Genomic DNA, 27,352 nt, shown 5'->3' with positions numbered 1-27,352 from the left:
CTGTCATTACAGAGTTATTATTACTATAATAATCTTTTCTTTGAATAGGGAAATGAAATACATTTGAGTTTGCACTCTTATTTTGAAGAGCGGAAGTGTCGTCTTTGAGCTCGCAGAGGGAGTACAGCAGCCGGTGTGTTTTGGTGCTGTAGCCGTCATGGCTGCCCACGGTAACAACTTTATCCGACTGCGCCTGTACTTTGACTACCCGCCGCCGGCTGTCGTCGGTTGCCGCATGTGCTGGCTGCTCGTAGACCTAAACGTGTGTCGCGTGGTGGCCGACCTGGAGAGCGTCATCAGGGAGAAGTTTGAATTCAGCGGCGGGAGCATCCTCAGCCTGTTCATAGAAGACTGCTACCTGCCGCACACGGAGAGCATCTACGTGGTGCGGGACAACGACAGCGTCAGGTGCGCGCGTTTGTTAGTTGTAACTTTCAAAGCGCTGACAGATCCTGGCATATTTAATACGAGTTATTTAGTTACAACATGTCTCTAAACACTCAGCTCAGTACCATGTGGACGCTGCTTGCTTGCCTAGCTCTGGGTGGTATGAACAAAAACCTGGATCGTGGCACGGTATGCAAAAATTAAATACGCGTATTTGGCACAGGGCTATTGAGTGAAGTGTGGATTTGAAACAAACTTCATGTAGACTTAATTTTCCAAAATTTGTGGCACCATTTATTCTCCTGTCACCCCAGAGTCTTGAGTCTGTACTAATCTAATTTGAACCATGCACCAATGTAACATACTTCAAATGACCAACACACCTCAAGTTTGTTAAGTTTAAGTCTTAACATAAGCAACACAATATTTAAATTCACACGTGTTCATTTTGTTAGTTCAAAAGCTACAACAAACCAAATGCTGTATGCTTTACAACAGTCAGTTTTTCAGTATTCTGCACTGTCATCTGACAATGAGATGGTTCTGGGGTTCAGATCTGTGTGGGTTTCCTGTCACAACACAGAGATCTGCATGTTGGACAGACTGCTGATTCTAAATCATGTGTAGGTTTAAATGTGCTTTTGTGGTTGCCTGCTGTTTCTCAGTGTTAGCCCTGTGTCATTAAGAGTGTGTCTTAAGGTTCCAACTTCCCTGTAAGGGTTAACTAGGTAAGTAAACAGGTTTGACGTTCATTTCGGTCATCTGTCCGTCCGTGAGAAGCAGGGTACACCCTGGATAGTTTGCCACTGACCTTTTTTCTTTGTGTCAAGGAAATTTGACATAATAAATCCATTGTATAATGTATAATGTTCAACTATTCCTTTAAGATGTGTTCTGTTTTTGTGTCAGGGTGAAGGTGGGCTGGATGAATGAGTTGAATGGATACAGCAGTCATCCAGATGCAGCAAGTGAAAGCGGCAGAAAGAGACGGCGAGCCACAGAAGACACTGTGCCAGAAGAAAATGGAGTGAGTGTCGAATGGAAGAAGAAAAAGAGGAAGAAAAATAACGAGGACAGAATGACAGACGGTGCCAACCTAGTGGCAAGTGATGACCAGAATGAGAATGTACAGGGAAACCCCACAGAGAAGAAAGAGAAGAAGAAAAAGAAGCCAAAGGAAAAAGGTGCTCCTGCTTCTCCCAAACCAGCTGATCTCCCGAAGATTCCAGCTGCTGTCAGCCGGCTGAGTAAAAGCACCAAGAAGCTCCAAGCATCAAAACCACAAAAAGCCTCCTCTTCAGATTCCAGTAGTAGCAGCAGTGATGAAGATGTCGTACCCAAAAAAACAACAAAAACACCCACCTCCACTCCTGCTCCCTCCAAGGTCCCATCAAACACAAAACCTGCCCCCAAAAAACCTCCACTGTCATCGTCATCCTCTTCAGAAACAGAGTCTTCTCCTGATGAGGCTGCCAGTGTGAAAATCCAGCCCAGAAACAAACCTTTAAAAACCACGGCTGCCAGCTCAGAATCGAGTCGGGCTCCTTCAGCCCCGCAGCCTACAAACGATAATCCAGAACAGACCGCCAGCATAGCCGAGCCACCTCATACAGCAGCAAAGGGTTCCAACTCGGACAGTGAAGACGAGATCCAGCTGGTGATACGAAGGCCGCTGCAGCAGCCCAGAGGTGGCATAGGTATTCAGTCTCCTTGGCAAGGTCGCGGCAGAGGGAAAGCCAGATGTGGCGGTGGTCAGGGAGCAAGTGTTACGGGTGGGGGTAGAGGAGGAGCAAGCAGAGGGAACAGTAGCAGCTTTGGGTCCAGCTATAATGGAGCCACAGAGCCGTCTTACCAGAATGATTCACTGACCAACACGTCAGTGATCCTGCAGGTTTGTCTGCATCTGAAGCCTAAAATTTAAATGTAATATCTGCTCTCAAGTAAAATGAATTAAAAGGCATTCTTGACTTTCTGTCTCCATTTATAGAAGGAAGCTGTGAGTGTACCCAAGCAGGACTACAACTCCATGCCCCTGTTAGCTGCTCCTCCACAGGTGGGGCAGAGGATTGCCTTTAAGGTGGGTGTTGTAAGCTGCAGTCATCTCCAGGTTAAAAATGAAAGCCATCAGCCCTCATACTGTTGTTCTGAAGGAGTTTTAGGGCTACACTAAGAAAAAAAATACTATTGATGATTTTGAGAATAATGTCATACTTTTATTTTGAAAAAAAAGTCTAAATCTGTTGTACCCTCTGCCTTCTGTAGATGAGTTAGTGAAACAGGCTGATCAGCCCTCTTACAATACAGCATACTCCCTCTTTAATGCACAAGGATGTAGACATCGATGACCTTGCATCTGTCCACTGCAAGCCATTTCAATTTGTACAAATCAGGTCAACTCTTCCAAGTTTGCGTGGCTTTTCTGTGCCTTGTTTGTTCAACATCCTTATCAGCTGTAGTACACTGTTGTAGCTAATATACTGTAGAACACTCAAAATTAGCTTAACTTTGGGGCGGGGGGACAGTTATCAAAGATTTTCTGTTCAGGTGTAAACTTATGTGAAAAATCGAAATGCTTCACAGACATAAGCCATGAGTTTATCTTACAGTGCAGTATTTTATGTCATGTTTAAATCCAGTGTTCTCTAAGCAAATACACTGTTAGTGAGCCTCTGGGATTTTTTTCTCCTCTGCAACTCTTTATAGAGAAGTCGAAAAAGTCAAAAAAGCTGCTGTGACTGAATAGCAGCAGTTTGCCCTGCCTAGCTAGAGGCTAGCTCGTTAGCTACAGTGGTTCAGAAGCTAACCACTATGGGTAGCAGTCGCTAAGAATTAGGAACCATGTTTTACAAAGATTTTTGTGAACCCATTATTATTTTTCAGTGGTGCGACTAAAAAAATAATTGGTCGCACCACTGCGACCAACTGTTCGGGTAACAAAAAAAAAAAAAATCTCTGCAACTCTCCATGTGGTCAACAACAGACACACATTATGCCCCCATCGTGGACTAAACCAATCAGAGATAGTCAGGGGCGGGACCTCTCTGATTGGCCGTGGTCCAGTTGAAAGTGCAGGTGGAAGTGGGAGGTGAGTAGCTTGAATAAAGCGATATTATTCATTAAATCCTGAATCGACTTTTAAATCTAAATGTGTTTTACCAGAAACGCCAGATTCTCAGATTAAAGCTCACAAAACTATTTCTACAACCACCAAACAGTAAATGAGAGCAGGTACACGGATTCCACACAAAGACGTAAACACAGACCCGACGCATCAGAATCAGCTTTGTCTTTCTCGGCTTTCTCACCCGACGGCCCGTAGACGGATACGTTGTCGGAGCTCAACGATCCTGATGCGTCCGGTCCGCGCTGTGTTTACGTCTTTTTGCGCTGATTCTGAGCTGCAGGTTTTGTCTCTCTCCAACCAAACTTCACCGAGCCAGCAGCAAAAGAAGCAGCAAACTGCGCTTCACATTTGATCAATGTCGTCATAAATTCCCTCTGACTTTTGCTGTTTCATGCACAGCTCTCTCTCTCTCTCTCTCTCTCTCTCAGTTACTTTCACACAAAGGCATCTGCTGTGATGTTCACAATTCTGATGAAGTCTCACATGTATCAGTACTGATAAATGATCAGAATTATAATATTTCTGACTGTCTGAGGCTAAGTTGAATCGAACCGGGACTTTGAAAACCGGAATCGAATGGATTATAGAAATCAGTGATGATACCCAGCCCTAGTGAGCAGCCTAGGCACGACAGAAGTGGATGTAGCTGTGGGTAATAAGAAAAGATGAAAAGAAAGCACTTTAAGCACAAGATTGTTAGTTAATAGTTTAGAAATGAATGTTGTCTGTATGGACTGCAATTTCCCCCCCAAAAAAGTGTACATGTAAAACTGCGGTGTTAAGCGATGCGGTTGAAAAATTTGAGTGCGCCTAACTTTTCAAAGGTGCGCACCAGTGCACCCATGGCAAAAAGTTAGTCTAGAGCCCTGCCAGTGGTTATTTTGCCCATAATTGCCTGCAGTTGCTTGTAGCACACACACCTACCACCTCAGGTCTCAGCACGTCTTTTATCTGGAGCCATGGCCAGATGATGGAGCTCAGGTGTGTGTCAGACTCCCCTGACAGGCACCCTGAACCCGCTGCTCCACCCCTCCCCTGCGGCTGAGCCACAAACCACACCCTGCCGCACTCACATTTTTTCAGCTTATTAAAACCAAAGATTTCGGCCATTTCTGCTTCAATTATATTGGTAAAGATAATAAAATACATCATTTTAGTATGTAATGCTTAAAGGTCAAAGGTCAGACATCAGTGTGTTGTTATAAAAGCAGGGTAATATTATAATTATGAGGGCATATTGTAATAAAATAAAATAAATACATGGCTGGCTGCTTCATGTCAAATTTCCTTGGGGAAGATACTAAGTTGCTCTCTGATGCATTGTAATAAAAACATAAAGCATCACAGATGTATTACAGCCCTCGCTCTTCGAGGGGAGTTGCGCTGTCAGAGTGCTTTTGTTTCCTCTGTGTTATTGTAGCGCCTCTGCCTTACAGAATAAAGCCCCCTTAAAGCGACTGCTGTTGTGATTTGAAGCTATATAAATAATAATGTGTGAATGAAAAAAGTGAATTGCATTCATTTCCTAATTCTATGTGTTTATATGCAGCTGCTGGAGCTAACTGAAAACTACACACCAGAGGTATCTGAATACAAGGTGAGGGCAGTCAGTTGTGATGACCTAATCACAACCTTGGAATGATGTTACTAATAAAAGCTTATTTAATACAGACTTTGGTATAAACTGTCATTCGTACTCTATGACCAACTGTGGTTCTGTTTATATTAGGAGGGAAAGATTGTGAGCTTTGACCCAATCAACAGACAGATTGAACTTGAACTCCTTAATGTCTCTCAAGGTAGGAGATCAGTTCACCGCTGGCATACAATATCATAACTGTGTATAATCATGCCTTTTTAAAAATAATGTATCATGTAAGTAATTATATCAAAATTTAAAAGACGACTCCTGATGTCTTTGAATTGTCAGCACCTAATTAAACTGGTCATGTCACTGGTAGTGATATATAATACGTTACAGCGAAAACCTTTTCATTTTCAGAGAACTGAACACTTTCTCAGAAGAAGTTAAGAGATTTAAGAATTAACCTTCCTAATTTATTTCTGTTTCTAATGATTCCTAACTTGTTGCTTCTTCCAAAGCTTCCGTAGAGCCTGGAAAATTTGATCTAGTCTATCAAAATCCAGATGGCTCCGAGAGGGTGGAGTATGCTGTGTCCAGAGGGTCTTGGGTAAGACTTTATGTGCTGTTAATAACCCTCTGAAGCCACAGGTAGTGTAAAAGTAAAGCCAGTGTGGGTGTGCTTTAAATCTGCTGTTTTTTAATGGAGCTGGTCACAAAGTGCACAGCAGATTTATCAGAGCTACTTGAGTCAATCTGCTGCTGCTGAATGTGACACTGATAAGAGCAAAATAAAACCATGAGATAAGAGGCTAAATATATATTTATGGATGCTGAGTAGGGTGATAATTCTGGGGGTGTGACCCTTTATCACCATTTTTACATTACATACATTAGTCAGGGGTGTCAAACTCAAATACACAGTGGGCCAAAATTCAAAACTGGAACAAAGTCGCGGGCTAACGTTAATATTTATTAAATATATTTATTCCTCCAGATATAAGAATGAATCTTTTCTTATGGACTCAAACACGTTTTGCTGAAAAACTGAATATGGAACAAGCAAAGCTTAATACTAAACAATATATATATTAGCTGTATAATACCAGTAGGCCAGCTCTGAATAGTAATTTGGTATGGCTTCGCGGGCCAAATGTAATTAGGCTGCGGGCCAGAGTTTGACACCTATGCTTTAGAGTCACTACTTTATTATTTAATAAATAAATTATAGTTCGGGCAGCACGGTGGCACGGTGGTTAGCACTGTTGCCGCACAGCAAGAAGGTCCTGAGTTCAATTCCACCATCAGGCCGGGGTCTTTCTGTGTGGAGTTTGCATGTTCTCCCCGTGTTTGCGTGGGTTCTCTCCGGGTACTCCGGCTTCCTCCCACCGTCCAAAGACATGCAGCTTGTGGGGATAGGTTAATTGGATAATCCAAATTGTCACTAGGTGTGAATGTGAGTGCGAATGGTTGTTTGTCCCTGTGTGTTAGCCCTGCGACAGACTGGCGACCTGTCCAGGGTGTACCCCGCCTCTCGCCCTATGACAGCTGGGATAGGCTCCAGCGCCCCCCGCGACCCTGAAAAGGATAAGCGGAAGTGAATGGATGGATGGATGGATTGGAACAATTGATTGAAAACCCCCCAAAGGTGTGATTGTTTTAGACATTTCTCTTTTTTCATGAGTTAACAGGACCACATATCACTCGTCTTAGCTGCCAGTCAGTTTGAGATTGATTTTAAGGTTTTACTGTTTGTTTTTAAGTCTTTGCAAGTGCTGTTTCGGTTTTTGTAAAGCATTTACACTCCGAATAGATCAAAATCAGAATACTTTATTAATCCCTGTGAAAATTATGTGGTTACAAGTTTTATTTTCGACCCTCTGGATTGAAACGTGGGTCGCTGGTTTCCTGGTCCTCCTCAAGTCCACAATCATTTCCTTGGTCTTTGTCATGTTGAGCTGCAGATGATTCTGCAGCTCCACAGCCCAGTACTCTGTCTCATTGCCCCCACTGATGCATCCAGCTACCATCCTACAACCATCATCTGAAGATGGCAGGTCTCTGTGCCGTGGCTGAAGTCTGTGGTGTAGAAGGGGAATAGGAAAGGGGAGAGCACAGTCCCTTGTGGTGCTCCAGTGTTGTCAGACTCGGACACAGTGCTTGCCCGCTGGTCTACATCGTCGTAGACACGATTGAATTTATTGTCTTGCATTGTTCTGTTCTCTTAGCTGCACAGCTCTTAGTTTTAATTGTGCTGTATAAATAAATCTGACTTGACTAGTCCTTAAAGTAACATGTTCACTTTCCTCTCATAGGTGACAGAACGCTGGGAGTCTCTGCTGGAGCCAAGACTCATCATTTAAGTTTGAGAGAAATAGTGAATTCATACGCCCACATAGTTATTTTTTTAATGACCTGGACTTATCTTTTAAAAGCTAAAACATCCAATGGTTTTGATTCTGGTCCATTTAAACTTTATCTGTGCTTCTCTGTTAGCACATTTTTAACAGCTCTGTTTAAACTGGGTTTAGAGATGAAATGGTTTTTATGCTTAAATCAGCTGAAGGGATGAGTAATGATTTTGAGCACTGGGCCACACTGTAATGGTTTTATTTTTTGTACAGAGATGTGACTGTGATAAGTCTTGTATAAACTGTTTTTCCAATAAAAAAACTGCATCCTCAGCCACACATGAGGGCAAAATTTTAGTGTGTTATCCACAAAATAATATTTTGCATATTCATTATCTGACTGTTTTATTTTGTAACAAAAAGACCTTGCTGAGAATTGATTTTGAAAAAGTGTTTAACCTAAAATGTAATTATGCTGATAATTAACAAAACACACTTTTCAACTTTAACTGTTGTGATTTTCTTTTTTCCCTCAAATCCAGCACTTAAACGATTATTGTGTTTTCACTGACTGTTGTCGTTTTGTTCTCAACAAATTACCTAATGTACGTCAGTGAAGGTTTTCAAGGTGAACATTTCATTCATCTAGATCCAACCGGTGATTTATGTGTTCCTTTAATTTTTTTGAGCAGTATTTGTCCGCTTGAAATATTACCGTTTCCAAATAATACATTAATTCTTAAGTTTTCTTATTCAGTTTTCTGGAAGTCAGTCATATACTAAAAATTCTTTTTACGACGTGGTTAGTTCAGAGTTCAGTTATAGTAGCTAACATTTATGTTAATTTGTACTATTTATACTAATTTTATGTTTAAATTAAGTCGACTTTTTTGTTTCCCAATGTTAATTAAATATTCTTATTGCTTAGTTTTCATGTGGTAGGCTAAATAGTCTTACATGGTATGATTGAGTATTTCAATCTTGTGTGTCATATAGTTCTTTTATTATTGGCCAAACTGGGCTTCCATACAGTTTTATACATTGTCGTCAAAAGCGGGAGGAAAGTGACAGCACACCTGGATTATGAATTAGCAACTGGCCTGTGACGTAATGCCTCGTGACGAACTCGTAAGTCGTCGCGTATTTCCGACACTCCTCGCGCCTCTTGAGCGTGCCGTGCTGCTTGTATAACAGTAGCGGTACCAGTCGGTCCGGCGGAGCTGAAGGCTGGGATGGTGATGGCGACCGTCGGAGTCGGTGTCTTACAGTCCGTTTGATTGAGGAAAACCAGAATATAAGCTGTGTGTGTGTGCAGCGCGAAGCCTGTATAATGGAAGGACGTGCCTTTCCCGAACAAGAACAGCTCCTACAGTTTTTGAGGAGGCTCAAGGAGGTTTTCGACGTCTGTGACGAGGATGCTGACGGCTTCATCCGGGTGGAGCACTTGATGGACCTCGGTCTTCAATTCGGTCAAGGAGACGAGGTGAGAGGCTGGAAGGGACTGGGTAACAAAGGACAAATAGCACATCTGCATTCATATTCGTATAATGTTTCCAATATGGTGAATCTGTAATACGTGGAGCTTTTAACAACAGACAACCCGTCCTGCTTATTAACAGTCACAGGTGTGTTAGAGGTGCCAGCAGCTTATTTGCTGCGGTATGACATAGGACAGGCTACAGGAGACTTGACATCCTCGGTGGTGGCTGACATGCTTTGTCTTGCGTTTCCCATTCACTTAAACTGTTCCAGCCTCACAACATTAGGAAAGCTGAAGACTGACGACAATGGGGGCATTACAGCCTCTGTAAAATTAGAAAGCCTAATAATGCAGCTTTACTGCTTATAGCTACACTTTTATCAATGATGAAGGTCTTCTGTAATCCCCCCTCCCCAATAGGGGTTAACTAATACATCAGTCTCAGTGGCTGTATAAAGTCAGTGCGGGAAAAAACAATTCTGAAATCTGATTTTTGCAGCATCATAAAATACATTGTTTAATACAGGTACTCTGATTTTGTAAGGATAAGAAACATGTTTGGCTATTTTAAAAACATAGTATTGTACAATATTGTAATATTATCCTAGATACTGACTGTACTAATAGAAGAAAGTGGGCAAATGCAGAATCCTGAGCAGTGCTTTGTTCTCCAGTCTGAATGTTTAGACTGGAGTGAAGAATTTCATTTGTCATTTAAACCTTGATAAGAAACATACAAAGTGAAATGGCTTTACATTCTGTGTGCAAGATCAGATATCAGCGTGTTTGTGTTGTTCCTAAAACACTGTGATAAATGTCGCCCTGAAACCTTCACTGCAGCTAAACAGTTTGTCCACACCTGGGACGAGCGTGTTTAAGGGGATTATGCCAGAAAGCCGAGCCACACGTAGATTTCCACACATAGTTACCGTGATTAACCATCAATGAGCCTTGCTTCAGTGGTCAGAGTTGATCCTGGAGATGCACCAAATCTTTGTCATGCTTCTGACCCGTTGAGCTGTCAGGGAGCAGCTAATGAAAAATGTGATGCTATGTAACATTTTATTACAGCCCCAAATATGTGAAGTGATGTAGTATTTTATCAAAGAGTATTTAATATTTTCTGTAGCAGAATTATATAATTTTCCATATTGGATGATGATTTTTGTGTGCCATGATAATAACCCCAAGCAGGGCTATAGTCTAACCCTAACCAGGGACCTAACTATATATATATATATATATATATACATACACACATATACACACACACATGCACAGAGTAGATCTTTAATTTATTTAGAAATATGCTTGTTGTTGTTCAGGTTTACATAAATAAGAAAGCTATATAATAATAACTGATGACTTTAAGTGGGCTTAGTCTGCAAGTGTTTCCAGTCCTTTGCTGATTGAGTTTACATATTTGAAAAGGTGGAGTGATGTCTGCTTGTGACTGTGGAGTTTGCTTTAAAGTGCAACAGCGGCTGAAAACCCAGGACACATCACTAAAAATAGCTCAGCTATGCTAAAATGAAGCTACTTCCTCATGTCGCTCCTCCCCTCGTGCACTTCCACTCATCTCTGTGCTTTGTCTCCATGGGAACGGGAGCTTCACTAGATCTCCGCAAGTGGATTGGTTGATTATTAAGTAATTAAATGATCTGCTCAGCTGCTCAAAACAACTCAGGAGAACACCAGCAGCTCTGCATTTCTGTTTGTTCCAGCAGCGTCTGTGGATCGTGGGTTATACACACATCCTGTATTATTTCATCATATTTTTGAAGACATATTTCTGTATGTTTTGTGTAGAAATTTACTGCTAAAGATTTTAATATTTTATCATCTAAAATAAACAAATCCTATTGTGCTCATTTCGACCATACATCTGCATGCCTCTTTATTAGGTATACCTCGTTACTACTGGGTTGGATGTCATTTTGCCTTCAGAACTCCCTTAATCCTGCATGGCATAGAATTATCAAGGTGCAGGAAACTCCATGTTGACATGATAATATCACACAGTTGCTACAGATCCCCTATTCCACCCCATCCCACGCTCTATTGGACTGATATCTGGTGACGGTGTAGGCCATTTAAGTGCAATAAACTCCCTGTCATGTTCAAGAAACCAGTTTGAAATTTGTGACTTGTGTTACATTCTGCTGCTCATAAAGTAATGCACATGATCAGCAACAACTCTCAGGTACAATGTAGGATTTATGCTCAGTTGCTACTAAAGGGCCCAAAGTCTCATAAGAAAATATTCCCACACTATTAAACTACTAATGCCAACCTGAAGGCAGTGCAGGATGGATCCATGCTTTCATGTTGTTTATACAAAATTATGAGCCTACAATCTGAACGTCACGATTCGACCAGGCAATATTCTTATGATCTTCTGCTGTCCAGTTTTGGTGAGTCTGTGTGAACCGTATCCAGACTTTCCTGTTCTTAGCTGGCAGGACTCAGGCCATCTGGCACAAACAGCCCTGTATGTTTGGAATCACTTAAATCACATTTCTTTCCCATTGTGGTACTCGATTAGGACTTAAGCAGGCTGTCTTTATCACATGTCTAAACACATTGAACTGCTGCCGTTCGATCTGATCAGATTATTTGCATTGATGTTCAGTTTGAACAGCTGTATCTAAGTGGCTGGTGAGTGTATGTGCATGCAACACTAATGTAGCTTTTTCATTGATCTGCTTCTGACCATAGATAATATAAAGGAGAATGCACCTATAGTAACACCCAGAGACGCTAACAGCACAGAGATGAGCATTTCTGTCATCGCCACTTTGGTCTTTGAAAAATAGACGTGATGAGTGAGAGATCGGCCGTAGTAAGATTATGCATACTTTGGTTAATGATATGTAATTGAATATACTCCAGTTATCCTCTTTTTGACAATTAGAATGATCAGAATTTACAAAATGAACTTCATGTTTTATTCAGCATGACCCAAAACGATTGGTTTATTCTTTTCAATGCAATATGTGAAAAACATGCTCATTTTAATACATAGGCCCCCAATACTTCATTGCTGTTGATTTCTTTTTATACATACGAAAACACCTGATATCTTTTCATCTATGTCCACTCAACATGGCAGACTAAACTATTCATCACTTTAATGTGGACACGGCCAACTGGGATCTGGTGAGCTCTCTATTCTATATTTAGACGTTACTTTCTTCCCTCCTCTCACTGTTCTCTGAAGCGTTGCACATTTCGTGTTAAGTAGATGGACACCACTATGTGAAACAAGTGCGACATTTATTAGCACAGAATCCCTCTTGTCGCAGTCGCTGGGTCTAATACGTTTCCTGGCTGAAAGCCTGACACTGAATCATTGTTGTTTTCCCCTTTGGCAGAATTATCTTCTCGCTGTATGGTAAAAACAATTTTCAGACCAATTGGAAAGGTCTACCGCTGATGTACTGTGTTGTTAAATGTTTGTGAAACACAAAATCTGAGATATGAGAGCTGGCTGGCAAAGAGCACTCCACTCAGAGCTTTTATTTGGGGAAATTAAAAGCAGCATCCATAAACGTAATATGAATCCTTTTAGTTTATTAGCTTCTTGTACTTTTCTTTAGCCATTGAATACAATACTACATTTTATAGTCTTTGTAAAAACATGATATGAAATGTTTCAGCACTCTGAGCTGTATATTTCCATTTTCATCTCTCTTACTTTTTTATATTTTGCACGTTTGCACTATTTTAATGTACCCTGTAGTACTGTATGAAGGTACACGAATGAAAACTTATCTTTGTAAGGTACAGGAAGCGAAGCTAAACGCGCCCCTAGCAGCAGTACCTAGTGACAGATCGAGGTACCTGTATAAGTACAATGAGGTGCTATATTTGTGTGGACTTGGTTCCCCAGTAGCCTCTCATTGTCTTCCTTTGTTCTTGTTATTAGTTTGAGCTTGCAGCAGTCTCGTTACCCTGAGGTAAAATTAAATTATTGATAATTGTGTCAGGTTTGTGGTCTCGATCTAACTTTCCTCACATTTTTCTGATGCTACATAGAAAAAACACCTAATTTTAAAAAAAAGAGTTTTAACCGTAATTTAAAGATGCCAAAGTAAGTTAGTGGGCTGCATTTCTAGTGTGCTCCTGTTGGCTGCAGTCTGTATTTCTGTTTTGAGTATTTGTTCCTGAAGCTCTCTCCTGTCTAACCGTCCTGTGAGTGTCAGATCCACAGTGGCGCTACTTTCTGGTTTTGTACAAAATACTGTTGTCATGGTTTTATTATATACATGCATTGAGTTTTGTTGGCATTGGATGGACCTTTTTTGTCTTTTGGATTAAAGTTGAAAATGAGGACCCAAGAGAGCCTCTCATGAATTCTAATGCTGTAAGAGGTTTGTAGTGTCTGGTTTCTGCTCGTGTGACATTAAAGAGTCTTCAGGTTTTTGAAGTCAAACCAGGTAGACAGCTGCTGACGTTTACATTTAATCCTCTGTGATAACGTGACACTGAACTCCAGGACGTGTCCGTTTGTGCTTCTATAGATGCTGACATAACACAACTTGTCCCACAGTATACCCTCAGCTCTTAACTGGTTATTTTCATCTTTTTTATCCTCACTGAGAAAGCTGAGAGCAAGATCAAAGCCTGTGTCACAGAGTAGTTCCACCACTTTCCAGACCCGGAGCTATAATCCTCTTTTGACTTATTTCATCTTTGTGTCAACAGAACAGCGATCCTAAAAGCTTCTTTACTTTTACAAATAAAACTACAAATTTGTCACATTTTAGATTTTAGTTGTCAGAGTTGTCTCACTCCATTTGAGCCTCCAAGGGGCCACTCTGACATCTGTAGTAGTAGTACTGTCAGAGTACTCATTGTTGCATATGAGGATAAACATCCCAGATAATTTCTTTTTTCCAGGAAATTTTTCCTTTACAACATAGATTTTCAATTATTTTAATAAAATTTTTATATATATATTTTTTCAGTAATGTAGATACAAATAAATAGGGAAAAAAAGTGTTTTAAGTTCCATTTGGATGTATGAAGATCAAGTGGGAGAAAAAAAAAAAAAAACAGCCTTAATCTAAGGACATCAGTAATAGCTGTGCAGTTTATTATTAATTTTATGCAATAGGATGTTTCCTACTTTACCGTGGCTGGCATCTTCTGGAGGGGAAAACAGGGACTCGATACTTTTTATTCAGTCTGCCACTTTTTCCAGAACAGTAGGATAAATCTGGAGTTCTTTGTGGAGTCGGCTGTTTGGTTTATGTAATCCGTAGTTACAGGCAGTCTTTGTGAACCTGGACCCTGGTGTCTCTTCAGACGCCTCTAACAGTAAAACGTGGTTGATGTACTTGTGTGAATCGTCTAATATTTTTCTATGCACACCTTTAAGATTTTTGCCGATGTCAGTTAACAAGGGTACGAGTTACCTTCTGTGTTTTTATTAAAGCGGGTTTCCTTTAGAAAAGGCTGACTTTACTTTTGTGTCTTGCAGGTGAAGAAGTTGACAAGGTACCTGGATCCTAACGCTCATGGGAAAATCAACTTCAAAGACTTTTGCCACGGAGTGTTTGCTATCAAAGGTGAGACATGGACTTTGATTGTCCTGCTCTCTGTCATGAGAAGATGTGTGAGCTTTGTAACTTTGTAACCTTGTCACATTTAGTTAAAGCTCGGTAAACTGTTTTCTACTATTTAGTTTTCTTGCTAAGCTAAGACAAACATCTGCTGACCTCACACTTGTGTTGTTTATACAGACATCATAGTGTTGTCAGCACTTTCATGTAACTGTCACAATGGAAACAATCTGCTCCATACTCTTCTTCTAATGCTACATGGCCCATTTTACCTTGAAAATGACAAAAAGAGTTTGGATAATATAAAATGAAAGATGTAAACATTGAAGATGATACCACTTTATTCACGTAGCTCAAATTACAACAAATATTCTTACTGGTTTTATTACAGAGGAAACATCTGCTTATGTTATTTCCCTTCTTATTATTTACTTTCCTCCCCACACTTGTCCTCCTAGGTTGTGAAGAAATAATGAAGATGACTGTGGGTCCTCGCAGCCATGCCTCCAGCCAGCCATCTGTCACAGACAATGGCTATATATACCAGGTGATTGGATCTTCAATGGTGCACATAATTCTGTGGCATGATGTGAAAACACACCCTGAAACATCTCCGTTAATACTGCAAATAATTTTAAAGACACTTTTTAAAGTTTTTGTAAACTCAGATGTCAGAGTGAAAGTGGACATTGTTTACATGGAGTGAAACGGCAATAATTCAGCAGTGAAGCTAAGATCATCGATAACTGTTCATTTAGAACAGTGTTTCTCAAGGTTTAGATTTATATTCACGATAAATGAAAATCACGAGGCACTGATTTCTTACCTAAACACCAGAGTTTAAGTGTCAAAAATATGATATAGTGACTAACTTTTCAGAAACAATTTTTTTTTTATATAAACCTGTACTGCTGGGCTTCCATACAGCTCTGATGATGCTGCTGGTTTCTAGCATGTGTACTACCTTAAATATATCTCAATTATTTTTGTATCATAAATTTACTGTGTGAAATGTATGTTGCTGTGCGTGGCTGATTATGTCCCTCATAGAGATTAGCCTAACTGGATCGTTGCTTAGCAACAAGAGGATGAGCGAGACAAGAGCGAGACGGAGAGCGAGAGAGCCGAGGTGTGGTTTTGTCCCAGCTAAAGCTTCGCTGTGCTTTCTACATTACTGCTGGAGCTGCAGTCGTATTTATTTGTGTCTAAGCTCTGAGGACACTGAGCCTTCAGGCATTGGGAATACAGTAGATTTTTGTTTTTAGCTCCACCACAGCAGATGCATTCACACGTACACACTCATTAGTGTGATTTGTGACTTTGTATTGGAGATGAGTGAGATGGTGTCCACACTTATTTGGTAAGTTGCACGAATGTGTCAGACTAACTGATTTCTAACTTTTTGAAAGAGAAGATTAGTCCAATAAAGGAAAAGCACACAGACTGGCACAAAGCTTAAAGTTGTTTTTCATTTTATGTGGTGTTTCTGTGTGTGGATGAATTGGGATATATTATGTTATTTTGTGTGTGTGTGTATATATATAAATATATATACATATGCTCCCACACCCCTTCATCACAGACAAAAATGTGTTTAATTAATGAGTGAAAGGTGGGTAGCAGTCCCTCAGATGCCATATTATGTCTGTCTTGTGTCTTTATATGTGAACATACTTCCACAATCCAGCAGAATCCTAAGTAAGAACAGAGTATGGAGCCACTGCTTTTACTGGTAATGATGAGAAACTTGACTTTGTGTGTGTGAAAGAGCGCTTGGGTGTGACCTTGTCATGGTACTACAGTGGGGTTAAGCCAGACAGCAGCATGATTTATTAATAATATACTATCTGGGGCACGCTAACTCCCACATGATAAATCAGCCCAAGACACTACCTCAAATACAACTTCATCATATTCTGTTCAAATCATGAGAGCAGGTCAGAATACCAGCTGTACTTCTGTTTCTCTCTTAAAGCCGTCGCTTTGTGTCGCTGATTTAAACTCCCCTCTTTGCTTTAGTGATTTCTGGGGAAAATGTTTGGCTAAAGCTAACCTTAATGCTAATCACAAAGGTCCAAACATTGGATATTGTTAGTAATATCCAATGTTTGGACAATTAAAGTCATCTTAAATATCTTGAGATCAAACTTAAACATCGGAAATTCTTTGAGTTTGTACCTCTCATACAGTTAGTATGTGATGGGGTATTGAAACAACAGTAGATTACAAGCAGAAACATTTTAAAATTTCTATTTAAACTAAAACTTCATTGTTTGATTAAATCTGCTAAAATAAGCACAGGAAGCCAAGACTGATTTCTCTAAATAGCCTTTTAATAAATGTAGGCTGACATTCCTGGATCTTATTGCTGGATTCGTCTAAATGCAGTGGGATTCTTTCTAGTTTGAGGTCATCTTTGTATTAGGTTTCTTTTATTGATAGTATTTAGTTTTCTGTTTGTGTTGTTGCTGTTAATTCCTTTGTAATTTAAGTCTTGTCATTTTTTGCCTTAATTTTTAGTTACTGGTGACCCTGAGCTTATTTTGGCTCCTCGTGTCTTATATCTAGTTGTCTTTGCCTTTCGTTACCTTATTGTGTGTGTATTTTGGCCTGTTTTCTTCCTTTAGCTACTTCCTGCCTTTACTTTGAAAGGTTCAGTTTTCCTGCCTCTCTTATTACCTGATTATTCTCAGCTGTGTTTTGTTCCCCAGCTGTTTTCATCGCCCCTCTTCACCTTTTGTGTTTTTACACACAGTGGTTCATGACAGTTTCCTTGTAAGCAAGATTATAATCTTGGCATTTTTTATTTGAAATGTATATTTTTAAGAACTATATATTAAGATGCTGATGATCCGTTGTTCAGTGTAATCAGTGACTAGGCACTGTATCGGACTTGTATCTCATGCATGACTTTAGCTGTTCTTTGAATAACTGTTTACGTAACTGTTTGCATGTGATTTTAGTAAACATCTCTGTGTGATGATGTGATTTTGAACTCGAGTTTCTGCTTTGAAATTGGAAAAAAAATGTAAAGTTAACTTATAATTCAATTTGTCCTGTTGAAGCGATGCCTTGTGTTGGAGAAGTGTCTAATGTGACTGTTACTTCTATTTTTGAAATCCTGTAAAGTTCGATTTTTAATCCTAATTCACATAATTTTGCTTGTATGTTCAGAATGGTGAGGCAAAGCTTGGTCCTCCAATTATCATGTGTACACGGTCCTACCAGGAAAACACGTGTGCTGATGGCGAGTGCGACATGGACAGCAGCACTGAAAATGGCAACAGCTCTGACTCGCTTCACCCAACACGGCAACGCAGGTCAGTCATAACCAGTCTGAGTTGGGACTTTAGGAAAACTTAGAATTTCTTTTGATTGTGGGTTTGGTTTTTTTCCCCTTTAATTGTTTTGTTTTGGAATGCAACCCTAGCCGCCTGATTGGCTCAGCGTCTGCGCCCGTCATCTCTAGAGAGGAGCAGTTTGAAGACTACGGTGAAGGGGAGGATGTAGATTTTACTCCCAGCAGCCCTTGCCCTGAAGAAGAAACACGAACAAATGGTTTCTCAGATCTTGGATCCTCGCTTCCCTCCAGGTTGGTGTCTGATGAGAAGGAAGCACTCCCTTAATCGTATGCACACGCAGAATTACATACAAACATGTCTTAAGACCCAGTTTTCATGCAGAAAAAGACAAATCAGACTTTTTGGCTGTTTGCTTGTCCTAAAGAGAAAAGCACAGGGCTGTTAACAATGGGCCTGTTTGATTTGAATGCAGTGCATTGTTTTAGACAGTACTGCAAGTTTTCTGAACCATGGCTTGAAAAAGTAGAGACTGGAAGACATTTCATTGACGAACGCCAATGTGCTCTGCAGACACTGCAAATATCTATAGCTAACAGCAAGAAGCTGACTTTCACTTTTTCAGACATGCTTATTTATATTTGATTATATATGTGGACATTAATCAATTCATTCTTTATAATTCCAGTGCTGGCCACACCCCTCAAAAGATGCGGCAGCTGTATAACAGTGAGCTGCTGGACATCTACTGTTCGCAGTGCTGCAAGAAAGTGAATCTACTCAATGACTTGGAGGCTCGACTGAGAAACCTCAAGGCCAACAGGTGGAGCACACATTCACTGATGTTCATTTCTGGGAGAGAGACCTGGAACTGTCTTCATCCTAAGACTGAATGAATTTCAGATTTTTAAAAAAGAAAAAATGGTGTGTGTTCATCATTGGGGTATCACACTACTCAGCCTTGAACCCCGGGTCCAAGAGGACCAACGTGGCTACCATGCTAGCCGTGGAACACCTGATTACCCTTTCAAGACAGGGAAGCACTTCCAAGTATGAGGCCTTCATTTTCAGTGAGAAAACGGTGGATTCGACCCTCTGGGTTTAGATAGAGATGTTTCAAGTACGCTGCAGTCTTGTTCATAAGACTGATGGTGTAGCATCAGTGCTAATGCAGGCAGGGAGGAGAGAGCTTAGCCTAAAAGATCAAGCTTTAATTTACCAGTCAGTATAGCACATTCGTACAGTTATCTATTTTTTGGAGCTATTGGTAATGGTAATGACTCTTGCTGCCTCAGCATCGCCCTAATGTCACAAAGCTTGGATTAGCTGTCTTAGCCATCCAGCTAAATCCCCTCTTATTCATTCTTGGCATCAGATGCTGCATCCACATCAAAGGGCGAGCTCGAGTTGTTGCTATAGCAACTGTATCCCAATGTGGCGGGATGACTGGTTGTGAGCTTTTGTGTCTTGTGTGCGATGCTACAGCAATACAGCTGAAACAAGAACACTGACTGTGGTTAAAACTGTATCGTACGGCAACCACAGAAGAACATTGTTTGAAACCACTGTGTGAATGAAAGCAGAGGTGTCATTGCACTAATTTTACTACCAGCAAATAGAGTTGTAGCAAAGGCTTTTGGATTATTAAAATGGATAGTTGAAGCCTGTGTTACTGTCAGTATGTGTGACTCGGTTCCTCTCCTGTTTTTTTTCAGTCCTAACAGGAAGATTTCCAGCACAGCATTTGGACGGTGAGTGACCTGACGTTCTTACAAAGCACCTTTTTTAATTCTTGCTGCTCTAAATCATCTGTGCACTGTAGATATCATAAACTGTTGCTTAGTTTTGGCATCTTTCTCGTTACAATATAAAAAATGCAGCCACTGAAGAACATGGTGGTAGTAGACACTAATGCAAAGCATATACGGGATTTACATGTTTATGCAGTGTAAATATGATGTCTCCTGTTTCTCGGGTGTTTTCTCTCTCCCTGCAGTCAGCTGTTCCAGGCCAATCACAGCGTGTTTGGGTCCAGTCAGGGCAGCAGCACAGAGGATCTGTTCACAGACAGTATTGACTCCTGTGACCTTGACATCACAGAGAAAGTAAACACATAATAATCTTCACCTGCTGGATGATCCTCTAGCTCATAGCACATCTCCAGAGCAGAACAAGGACTACTGTCACAAACTAAGAGTCTAACTGGTGAAGCAGCAGCCTCGTTTTAGCTAATGAAAAATAAAAACAATGCTGAAATAAATTGAAGTCTGTGAGGTGGGGAAAATAGTGTTAGTGTGTAGGAGGATGGATCAATTTAAAACGGGCGATTAATCTCCTGTTAACAACGGGCTGTGTAGAGGCATACTGGGAATGTCTGTATGCAAATGAAGAAGATGCTCTTTAACCTTTAGGCCTTACCTGTGTGATGTGTCACTCAGGTCAGCTACCTGGAGAAAAAGGTGACAGAACTGGAAAGTGACAGTCTGGCCAACAATGACCTCAAGTCTAAACTCAAGCATGACAACACCCACCTTGTGCACAGGTAAGAATACTTGAGCTGAGTGGGAGCTTTGGCTGGGTTTGGTTCCTGTACAAAAAGGCGTGGTGTTTATTTTCATATAAATAACATTAATTGCACCTGTTTGATCATTCTTTACAAGTGGTGCAGATATGAGATATATGTGATGTGAATTAGTCCATAGATCTTATATAAACCTGTGCAGCATTTTGGTTCTAGCTAACTAGTCTGTACCAGTCTGAATGACCTCTGTGTTTTTGCTTCCAAGGGTTCATGAGCTAGAGGAGCAGGTGAAGGATGCAGAGACAAAGTCTGCAGAGAGTCTCAAAGAAGAGGTGAAGAAACACCGGGAGGCTTACACCAAGATGGAGAGAGATAGAAACACAGAGATAGAGCTGCTCTGTAACAGGTAAACTAACCAGCAATTTACCTAAAGGGAAGTTTCCCCCATAATCCAACTCCTAAACAGGCTGGTGCTAGATTTGGCTCTGATACAAGATCAACTACACATCTGCTGTTAAGGCAGGCATTCTGTAACCATAAACTACCACAGACACTGATTGGCTGTAGGTCTCATGAAATGAAACTGCTGTTAGCCTTGTTACCCTGCCGTTGCCTGCTATTAAGACAGGAAATAAGGAAATGTGCAGCGCAAATTTACAAGCTGCTGTGCTGATCAAAGACGGTCAGCGTTCTGGCACTTTAAAAACACCAAGCCTTACTCATGTCTTTTAACCTCCTAGGGCCTGGCGTCCATATATGTGGACATCACATTTTGGGTTGTCTAGACAAAAATACTAAATTGTGCTCTACAAGGGCCTGATATCCGCTTACAGGGACATTATACTGCCACTTCTATTAACATTTACAACAAATGTCCTCATATTAGGATCTCATTTTTCTCAGAAACAAAAATCTGGTAAAAAAAAACAATACAAAACAGGTAATTCTTTTTATATTCATCAGGTCCCAATCAGCCCAAATAGCAAAGAGAAATTGAAAATGCATGCCATGAAAGAGTTCAGGTCTTAGGAGGTTAAAGTTCACTGGGGTACCTGTGATACCAAACTAAAGCTGTTTGCATTTGTTCACCCTAAGGTTACAGCAGTTAGAAGAAGAGAATACAGAGATGAAGTTGAATGTGTGCAGACTCAAGTCTCAGACTGAAAAAATGGATCAGGTATGCTGAAGTATCTTCCTGTGTCATCATGATGTAATCCTTTTTATTATTTTATATAAACTTCATGAGTAGTTTCACCCTGACAAGCTTTTTTCTTTTAGCTTGTCTGTACTCATCTTGATTGCTGCTAGGTTTCCGTATCTCAAATGTTGCGTATTTTCCTACATATATCATAAAAACATGAGTGGTTTTTTTCTCAGCCACTGTTTCCTGACTTGTGTATTTTGCAGGAGAAGCAGAGGGTGACAGACAAACTGGAGGACACTAGTTTGAGGCTGAAAGATGAGATGGACCTGTACAGGAAGATAATGGACAAGCTCTGGCAAAACCGCCACGAGTTTCAGAAGGAAAAAGAGTCCATGCAGGAGGTGAGACACTCCTCCCAGGCAATCATTTCTATGAAAATAACTTCATTTCCCGCTGTAGTCACCAGGTAAGATAAGAAAAGGTTAATGTGGAACATGTTAGAGTTGTTTGACCGACTGTTTTGTCTGCAGCTGATTGATGATCTCCGTCGGGAGCTCGAGTATCTGCAGTTGTTTAAACTGGAGATGGAACATCCTGGGAAAGGCAAGGGGCTGTCTGAGTTTAACGCCAAAACCAGGGAGATGGAAATGGAACATGAAGTGAAGAGACTGAAACAGGTCCACACAGAACACACTCATCCTTGTTCTTCCTCATTGCAGAAAAGACTTTCTCTTCTACTTTTAATTCCACAATGGTCAGATTTGTGTCATTTCATTTATTTCTATTTAATCCACACAAAAAATAAATTCTTGAAACATGCATATATCCAAACAAGGAGCTGCTTGAGCCCCGTTAATGTGTATTGGGAAGTAGCATACCGAAGTAGAGAACTCCCAAACCTGTGTTGATACACTGATGGATCGCTCAGTCCTGCTAACTTTACTTTGCTGTGTAAAAGTCCCATTCTGACCACCTGTAACGTGCGCTCCATTTCGTAACTGCTCTCACATCAATTTCTGTTTCTAACTTTTATGTTTATGTTGAGCTGCAGAGAGGCCAAATATTAGTGTTTAGTTGTAAAGTCCACAGCAAGCCCAAAGGCGCTTTGTCAGGTCAGAAATGCTCTCTGTTGTGTCCTTGTCTGTTTTTCTCTTCCCAACAGTCACAGGGTAATCTCCAGTGTTGGGCAAGTTACTTTGAAAAAGTAATTAGTTGTAGTTACTTTTTTGAAGAAGTAACTAGTAACTTAGTTACAATATTATAAGAGTAACTAATTACTAGGAAAAGTAACTATTGCGTTATGGTTAACCCTCTGGGGTTCAGGGTGGCTGTTTTTGACTACTTTTGATTTTACCTCTACACTTCAGCTTTAAAAAGTGTTTACCTCGCCTTGTTTGGTATCGTTCTTTTCAGCACAACCTCACATGTCTGAATTTACAGTTTGTTTGTTTGTTTGTTTGTTTGTTTGTTTTTCATTTTGAAATACTGCATTAGCACAATTGATCCGAAATCAGACAAAAAACAGTAGAAAAAAGTTGCATTTTTTACTGTAGCAACCACAAACGAATCATTTTCATAATTTGAAATGCAAATATACATTGTAAACTTTACAAATCTATGCACAAGTTTTGCAAACCACAAAGTTGTATGCAGCTATTTGCCTAAAAAAAAAATTAACCATTTCAAACTATTTACAGAACAATCAGGTGTTCTACATCGAATTAGATGCCACACAAACTATTTGTGCAAAAATAATTTCTGTCCACTATGAGATAAAGGAGAACATCACAGGCCTGATACCTGCAGGCCTGACAACAGGAGGAAAGGAAGACTCGTCCTGTTTTCTACCTGGAGACAGCGTTTATACTGTTATCTGCCTTTGGTGGCTTTATGGCAGCAAATCATTGTTCTGACACACACAGCAAAACTATCCACTACACTACACACTAACTGGGATTTGTTGTCATCTTAAATTGGTCATGTGATTGGTTTAACCATGACTACTCTATTCTTTCTCAGCCAATCAGCAGCACCTGTGCGATTGTTTCGCCCCATAGCTCCCAGTAAGCTGAAGACTGCTTCATCAGTCTGTTGTTGAAAAATAGTTACTGAAAAAAGTAACACCGTTACTTTTAACGCCATTATTCCCATCACTGGTAATGACCATTCATTTGGGCTACCCTGCATTTCCCTGTTAATACCCAGTTTTGCCAAACTGGCATTGGTCAGCGGTGGTTTCATACTTTATTAAATCATTAAAACAATATTTTCATAAAGTAAAAATCTTCCTTTCAACTTAGAAAAATTGAAGAAGTGTATGTGATGTTTGGAGGGAGAGTGAGACATGCACCCACAGTCAAAGGCAGGCAATCCTAATCACATGTAATGGATATGGCTCGGTTATATTTGTGAGATTTTTCAAGCTCACTGCTTTCTCAAATTCACACACACATCGAGTCAGGACTGGGTCCTTTGTGTCTGTAGGAGAACCACAAGCTGCGTGATCAAAACGACGACCTGAACGCTCAGATTCTCAGTCTGAGCTTGTACGAGGCCAAGAACCTGTTCTCCTGTCAAACCAAGGCCCAGTGCCTGGCAGCTGAGATTGACAACGCTTCCAGAGATGAGGTTGGTCTGTTACTGTTGGTTGGATGAAATGGTTATTCTTGATATAACTGCGCTTGTAATGCATTCCTCTTCTCTCTCAGCTTGTGGATGCTTTGAAGGAGCAGGAGGAGATCAACCTGCGTCTGAGGCAGTACATGGACAAAATCATTTTGGCCATTCTCGACCACAATCCTTCCATCCTGGAGATCAAGAATTAAACACAATGCACATTTGTATTAGTGAAGCTGTGCTGATCTACCGTTACCTTTAGTCCGTAAAGTTGTAATCCATAGGATTCCTGTCCTGGCTGAAGCTGATGGAGCTGTTTACACTACAGACAAACACATTCGCATTGTTCACTCAGTGATGTTTTTTTTTTCACAGATATTGTGCACGTTTGGTCCCCCCTGTGAGATTTAAATCTTAAGCTGCAGTACAAAATGCAGGAAATGTTCTGTTGGTGTACATAAATATTTTTCCTGCTGAACTGCAGTACAGCAAACAGTTCACATTAAAGCTTTCCTGCATTTCAGCATCAACTCTTTGGGTATCATTGCTTTTACTTGGAAGGTGACACTAACCCTGGATATTTAATCCCTTTAATGTGTGACCACTTTGAATCTGGTAACACATTTTAATGTGTGGATGTTACCACAAATTACTGATAATGCAATAAATGGGCAGTTTTTGGTTTGGGTACAATCAGAATCTGATGTCACTAAAAAGTTAAGGATTACAACTTTACTTTGCAGCTAACATTCTGAATGTTTGACACTTGCACACAAATGTATGTACATTACCACAGCAGCTGGTCTCCACATCCACCCGAAGTAAACGCCTCTTTATAAGGAATCACTGTAGAGCAACTTTGCCATTTTAATCTTATCCACCGATGTTTATCACTGTATGTTTGAAAGTACATAAAAGAAAAGCATCTTTCCTGTATGTTATGTAATTTGGACAACTGTCTTTGACTCACAGGCACCAAGTGGAAAACAGATTTAAGAAGTGAAGCAAATAAAATGGGAAGGTGAACCGTTTCTGTAGTAAAATCAGAAATGAGTTGTTCTGTAGAGATTGTAGATAGCTACACAGTACATGAACACTGATGTAAGCCTTTCTGGTGACACTCAACTTTTCAGTTCTTGTGATCATTTGATTGCGTTTCTAACCCTTTAATTTAGCTGTTTGAACACAGCCGAATGTTTACATTGAACCATATGCTTTTATATCGGTTTTCAGTAGTAGTTCCAAATGTTAATGTCAGTAACTACATGAAGCCTTTGCTTTCTGAAGACTTTTCACTATAGAGATATTTAAAGGTGCCAATGAACAGAATTATGTGCCAAATCATTTGTGTTTTCCACAAATAATCTAGTAGATGAAGAGCATCATACTGCAGAGCTGGATGGCTTACATGTACTTGTATATCAGCCAAATTAGCATGTGTATCTATGAATCCAGAACTGTAACATGCATTTATTAATAAATGTGTAGAAATGTGCGCACATCATAAAAACTGCAAGTCCAGATCGTGTCGTGCTGTTCTGATCTGAGCTTATTCCAAATTTTCTCACCAAATATGAAAATATTCAGGTTCAGGAAATTGTATTTAGCTTTGCAAGGAAATGAATACATGTGACACATGTGGTGAAGCTCGAGGATTTTAACAGTGTGAACTAATGTTCTTTGCATTGAATATAGATTACAAGAAAACTCTGTGGGGCACCTTTAAAATCAGGTTCTGCACTGTAGCCCAACTATGAAAGCACATAGCATGTGATATAGTAACACACTTGTTTCGTAGGCAAAGTTTGTATACCTGGAACAATGATTTTAAAATAGGGTGTAAACATTCTTGTTCTGTCAAAATTCACATGTTCACATTGATTTCTTTTATTTTTGTACCACACATGGAGCAATGGGTGACTAGATGTGTAAATAAAATCCATTCGCTTAGCACCACAAAGTTGGTCCTGGTTGCTTATTTGTAGTCTTGTCTTGTTACTGGGTACAAAGTAACAAATATGTTAATGCAGGTTTGATGTCATGATATGAATAGTGTGATAGTGGATGACAAGTTAACATGGAAATCACATATTGAACATGTTAAAAAAAAGTTGGCTAAAAGTATTTATATCCTGGGTAATGTTAGATATATATTAGATTACAAGACAATGAGAATATTATATTTTTCATTGTTTCTACCCTATCTGAGCTATTGTGTTGAAGTATGGGGGAATACATACGTGACTAATATGAAACCATTATATTTATTACAGAAGAGAGCGCTTCGAATTATGTATAATGTTAAATATAGAGAACACACTAATAATTTGTTTATAAAATCGAAATTGTGAAAACTAGAAGACATAGTGAAATTACAGACTTTAACTATTATGTTTAGGGCAAAAAATAAAACACTACCTCTTAAGTTACAAAGTTTATTTGTATTGTGTTCAGAAAACGGGGACGGCAGAAGGAAGTTTTATTTTAAGCACCGGTTTGCTCGAACCACACAAAGGCAAATGTGTCCAACAGTCATAGGCATAAGAAACTGGAGTTCTCTCAGTGATCATCTTAAGTGTTGTATAAATGTTTCTCAATTTAAAATCTGCTATAAGAATAAAATGATAAACCAATATGAAGAAGTTGAAAAGAATAGAATTGTAGAAAAATGATCCTTTTAGTTTGATATTTAGTGGTATTGCTCATTGTTGAGTATATTGTTCTGTTTGCTTTGTTTTGTTTTGTTATGTGCAGAAAATTGTCATAGTGTAATTTTGGTTGCTTACTTGTGTTATCACAGATAGGGGGCAGGTATCAATAAGAATTTATTCTTCTTCCTGCTCCTTTTCATGCAAACAGTGTTACTTTAATTGAAAGGAAGGTTGTGTATGGGAATGCATTACTGCTGTACCATGTGTGAAACAAAAAAAATAAAATAAAAATAAAATGTTGTACACAGAATGATAGGAATTCTGTCCAACCTCAGTTGGGACATACATACAGTCACTTTAATATGTTTAATGAAGTCATGTGAATTATTAACTGGGTGTTTGTCCCACGTTACAGCGTTGAAATTTGATTCCTTTTGGGTATTCTTTTTCTTTTTAGCACTCATTTTTACATACAGGAACTGGTCACATGTAAGCATATTTAAGCTCTGTGAAAGCTGCAACTAAGTCACCATATCTAAATAACAGGATTTATTCTGAACAAGTTTGGGCATTAATATCATTTGGTCTTATTTATGTTGGAGTTTCAATAGCAGAATCCCTTAAAAAATT

General features: G+C 39.8%; 2 protein-coding genes across 4 annotated transcripts; both read left to right on the top strand.

Annotated features, from left to right (window-relative positions):
* coil (coilin p80) lies at positions 1-8,727 on the top strand. Its single transcript, XM_005945654.3, has 7 exons — positions 1-408; positions 1,297-2,278; positions 2,375-2,464; positions 5,061-5,108; positions 5,241-5,310; positions 5,615-5,703; positions 7,409-8,727. Exons 1-7 carry the CDS (start codon positions 158-160, stop codon positions 7,454-7,456), a joined length of 1,578 nt encoding a protein of 525 aa, XP_005945716.1. The 5' UTR covers positions 1-157; the 3' UTR covers positions 7,457-8,727.
* On the top strand, positions 8,630-27,019 carry rab11fip4a (RAB11 family interacting protein 4 (class II) a). Of its 3 annotated transcripts, XM_005945653.3 has the most exons (15): positions 8,630-8,927; positions 14,410-14,497; positions 14,950-15,038; positions 17,666-17,811; positions 17,922-18,083; positions 18,479-18,613; positions 19,506-19,541; positions 19,787-19,895; positions 20,229-20,332; positions 20,577-20,717; positions 21,407-21,488; positions 21,719-21,856; positions 21,986-22,132; positions 23,940-24,083; positions 24,164-27,019. In XM_005945653.3, exons 1-15 carry the CDS (start codon positions 8,775-8,777, stop codon positions 24,278-24,280), a joined length of 1,791 nt encoding a protein of 596 aa, XP_005945715.1. In that variant the 5' UTR covers positions 8,630-8,774; the 3' UTR covers positions 24,281-27,019. The 3 variants fall into 3 exon arrangements, with proteins under 3 accessions (XP_005945715.1, XP_042069345.1, XP_042069344.1); XM_042213411.1 differs by lacking the exons at positions 8,630-8,927; positions 14,410-14,497; positions 14,950-15,038 and adding an exon at positions 15,420-15,851; XM_042213410.1 differs by lacking the exons at positions 8,630-8,927; positions 14,410-14,497; positions 14,950-15,038 and adding an exon at positions 16,054-17,266.
* The last annotated feature ends 333 nt before the right edge of the window (positions 27,020-27,352 follow it).

This window comes from Haplochromis burtoni, unplaced genomic scaffold, assembly GCF_018398535.1.
Source record: "Haplochromis burtoni strain Fernald_Lab_line unplaced genomic scaffold, NCSU_Asbu1 Contig_441, whole genome shotgun sequence".
In the NCBI taxonomy this organism is placed as follows: Eukaryota; Metazoa; Chordata; class Actinopteri; order Cichliformes; family Cichlidae; genus Haplochromis; species Haplochromis burtoni.
The sequence above is the reverse complement of the archived record's forward strand: the minus strand, read 5'-3'. Positions and strand labels throughout refer to the sequence as shown.

Coding starts and splice junctions, on each gene's coding strand:
- coil (XM_005945654.3), top strand. CDS start 158: ATGGCTGCCCACGGTAACAACTTTATCCGACTGCGCCTGTACTTTGAC. Junction 2,465..5,060: donor GGCAGAGGATTGCCTTTAAG/GTGGGTGTTGTA, acceptor GTTTATATGCAG/CTGCTGGAGCTAACTGAAAA. Junction 5,109..5,240: donor CAGAGGTATCTGAATACAAG/GTGAGGGCAGTC, acceptor TGTTTATATTAG/GAGGGAAAGATTGTGAGCTT.
- rab11fip4a (XM_005945653.3), top strand. CDS start 8,775: ATGGAAGGACGTGCCTTTCCCGAACAAGAACAGCTCCTACAGTTTTTG. Junction 8,928..14,409: donor AATTCGGTCAAGGAGACGAG/GTGAGAGGCTGG, acceptor TGTGTCTTGCAG/GTGAAGAAGTTGACAAGGTA. Junction 15,039..17,665: donor ACAATGGCTATATATACCAG/GTGATTGGATCT, acceptor TTGTATGTTCAG/AATGGTGAGGCAAAGCTTGG.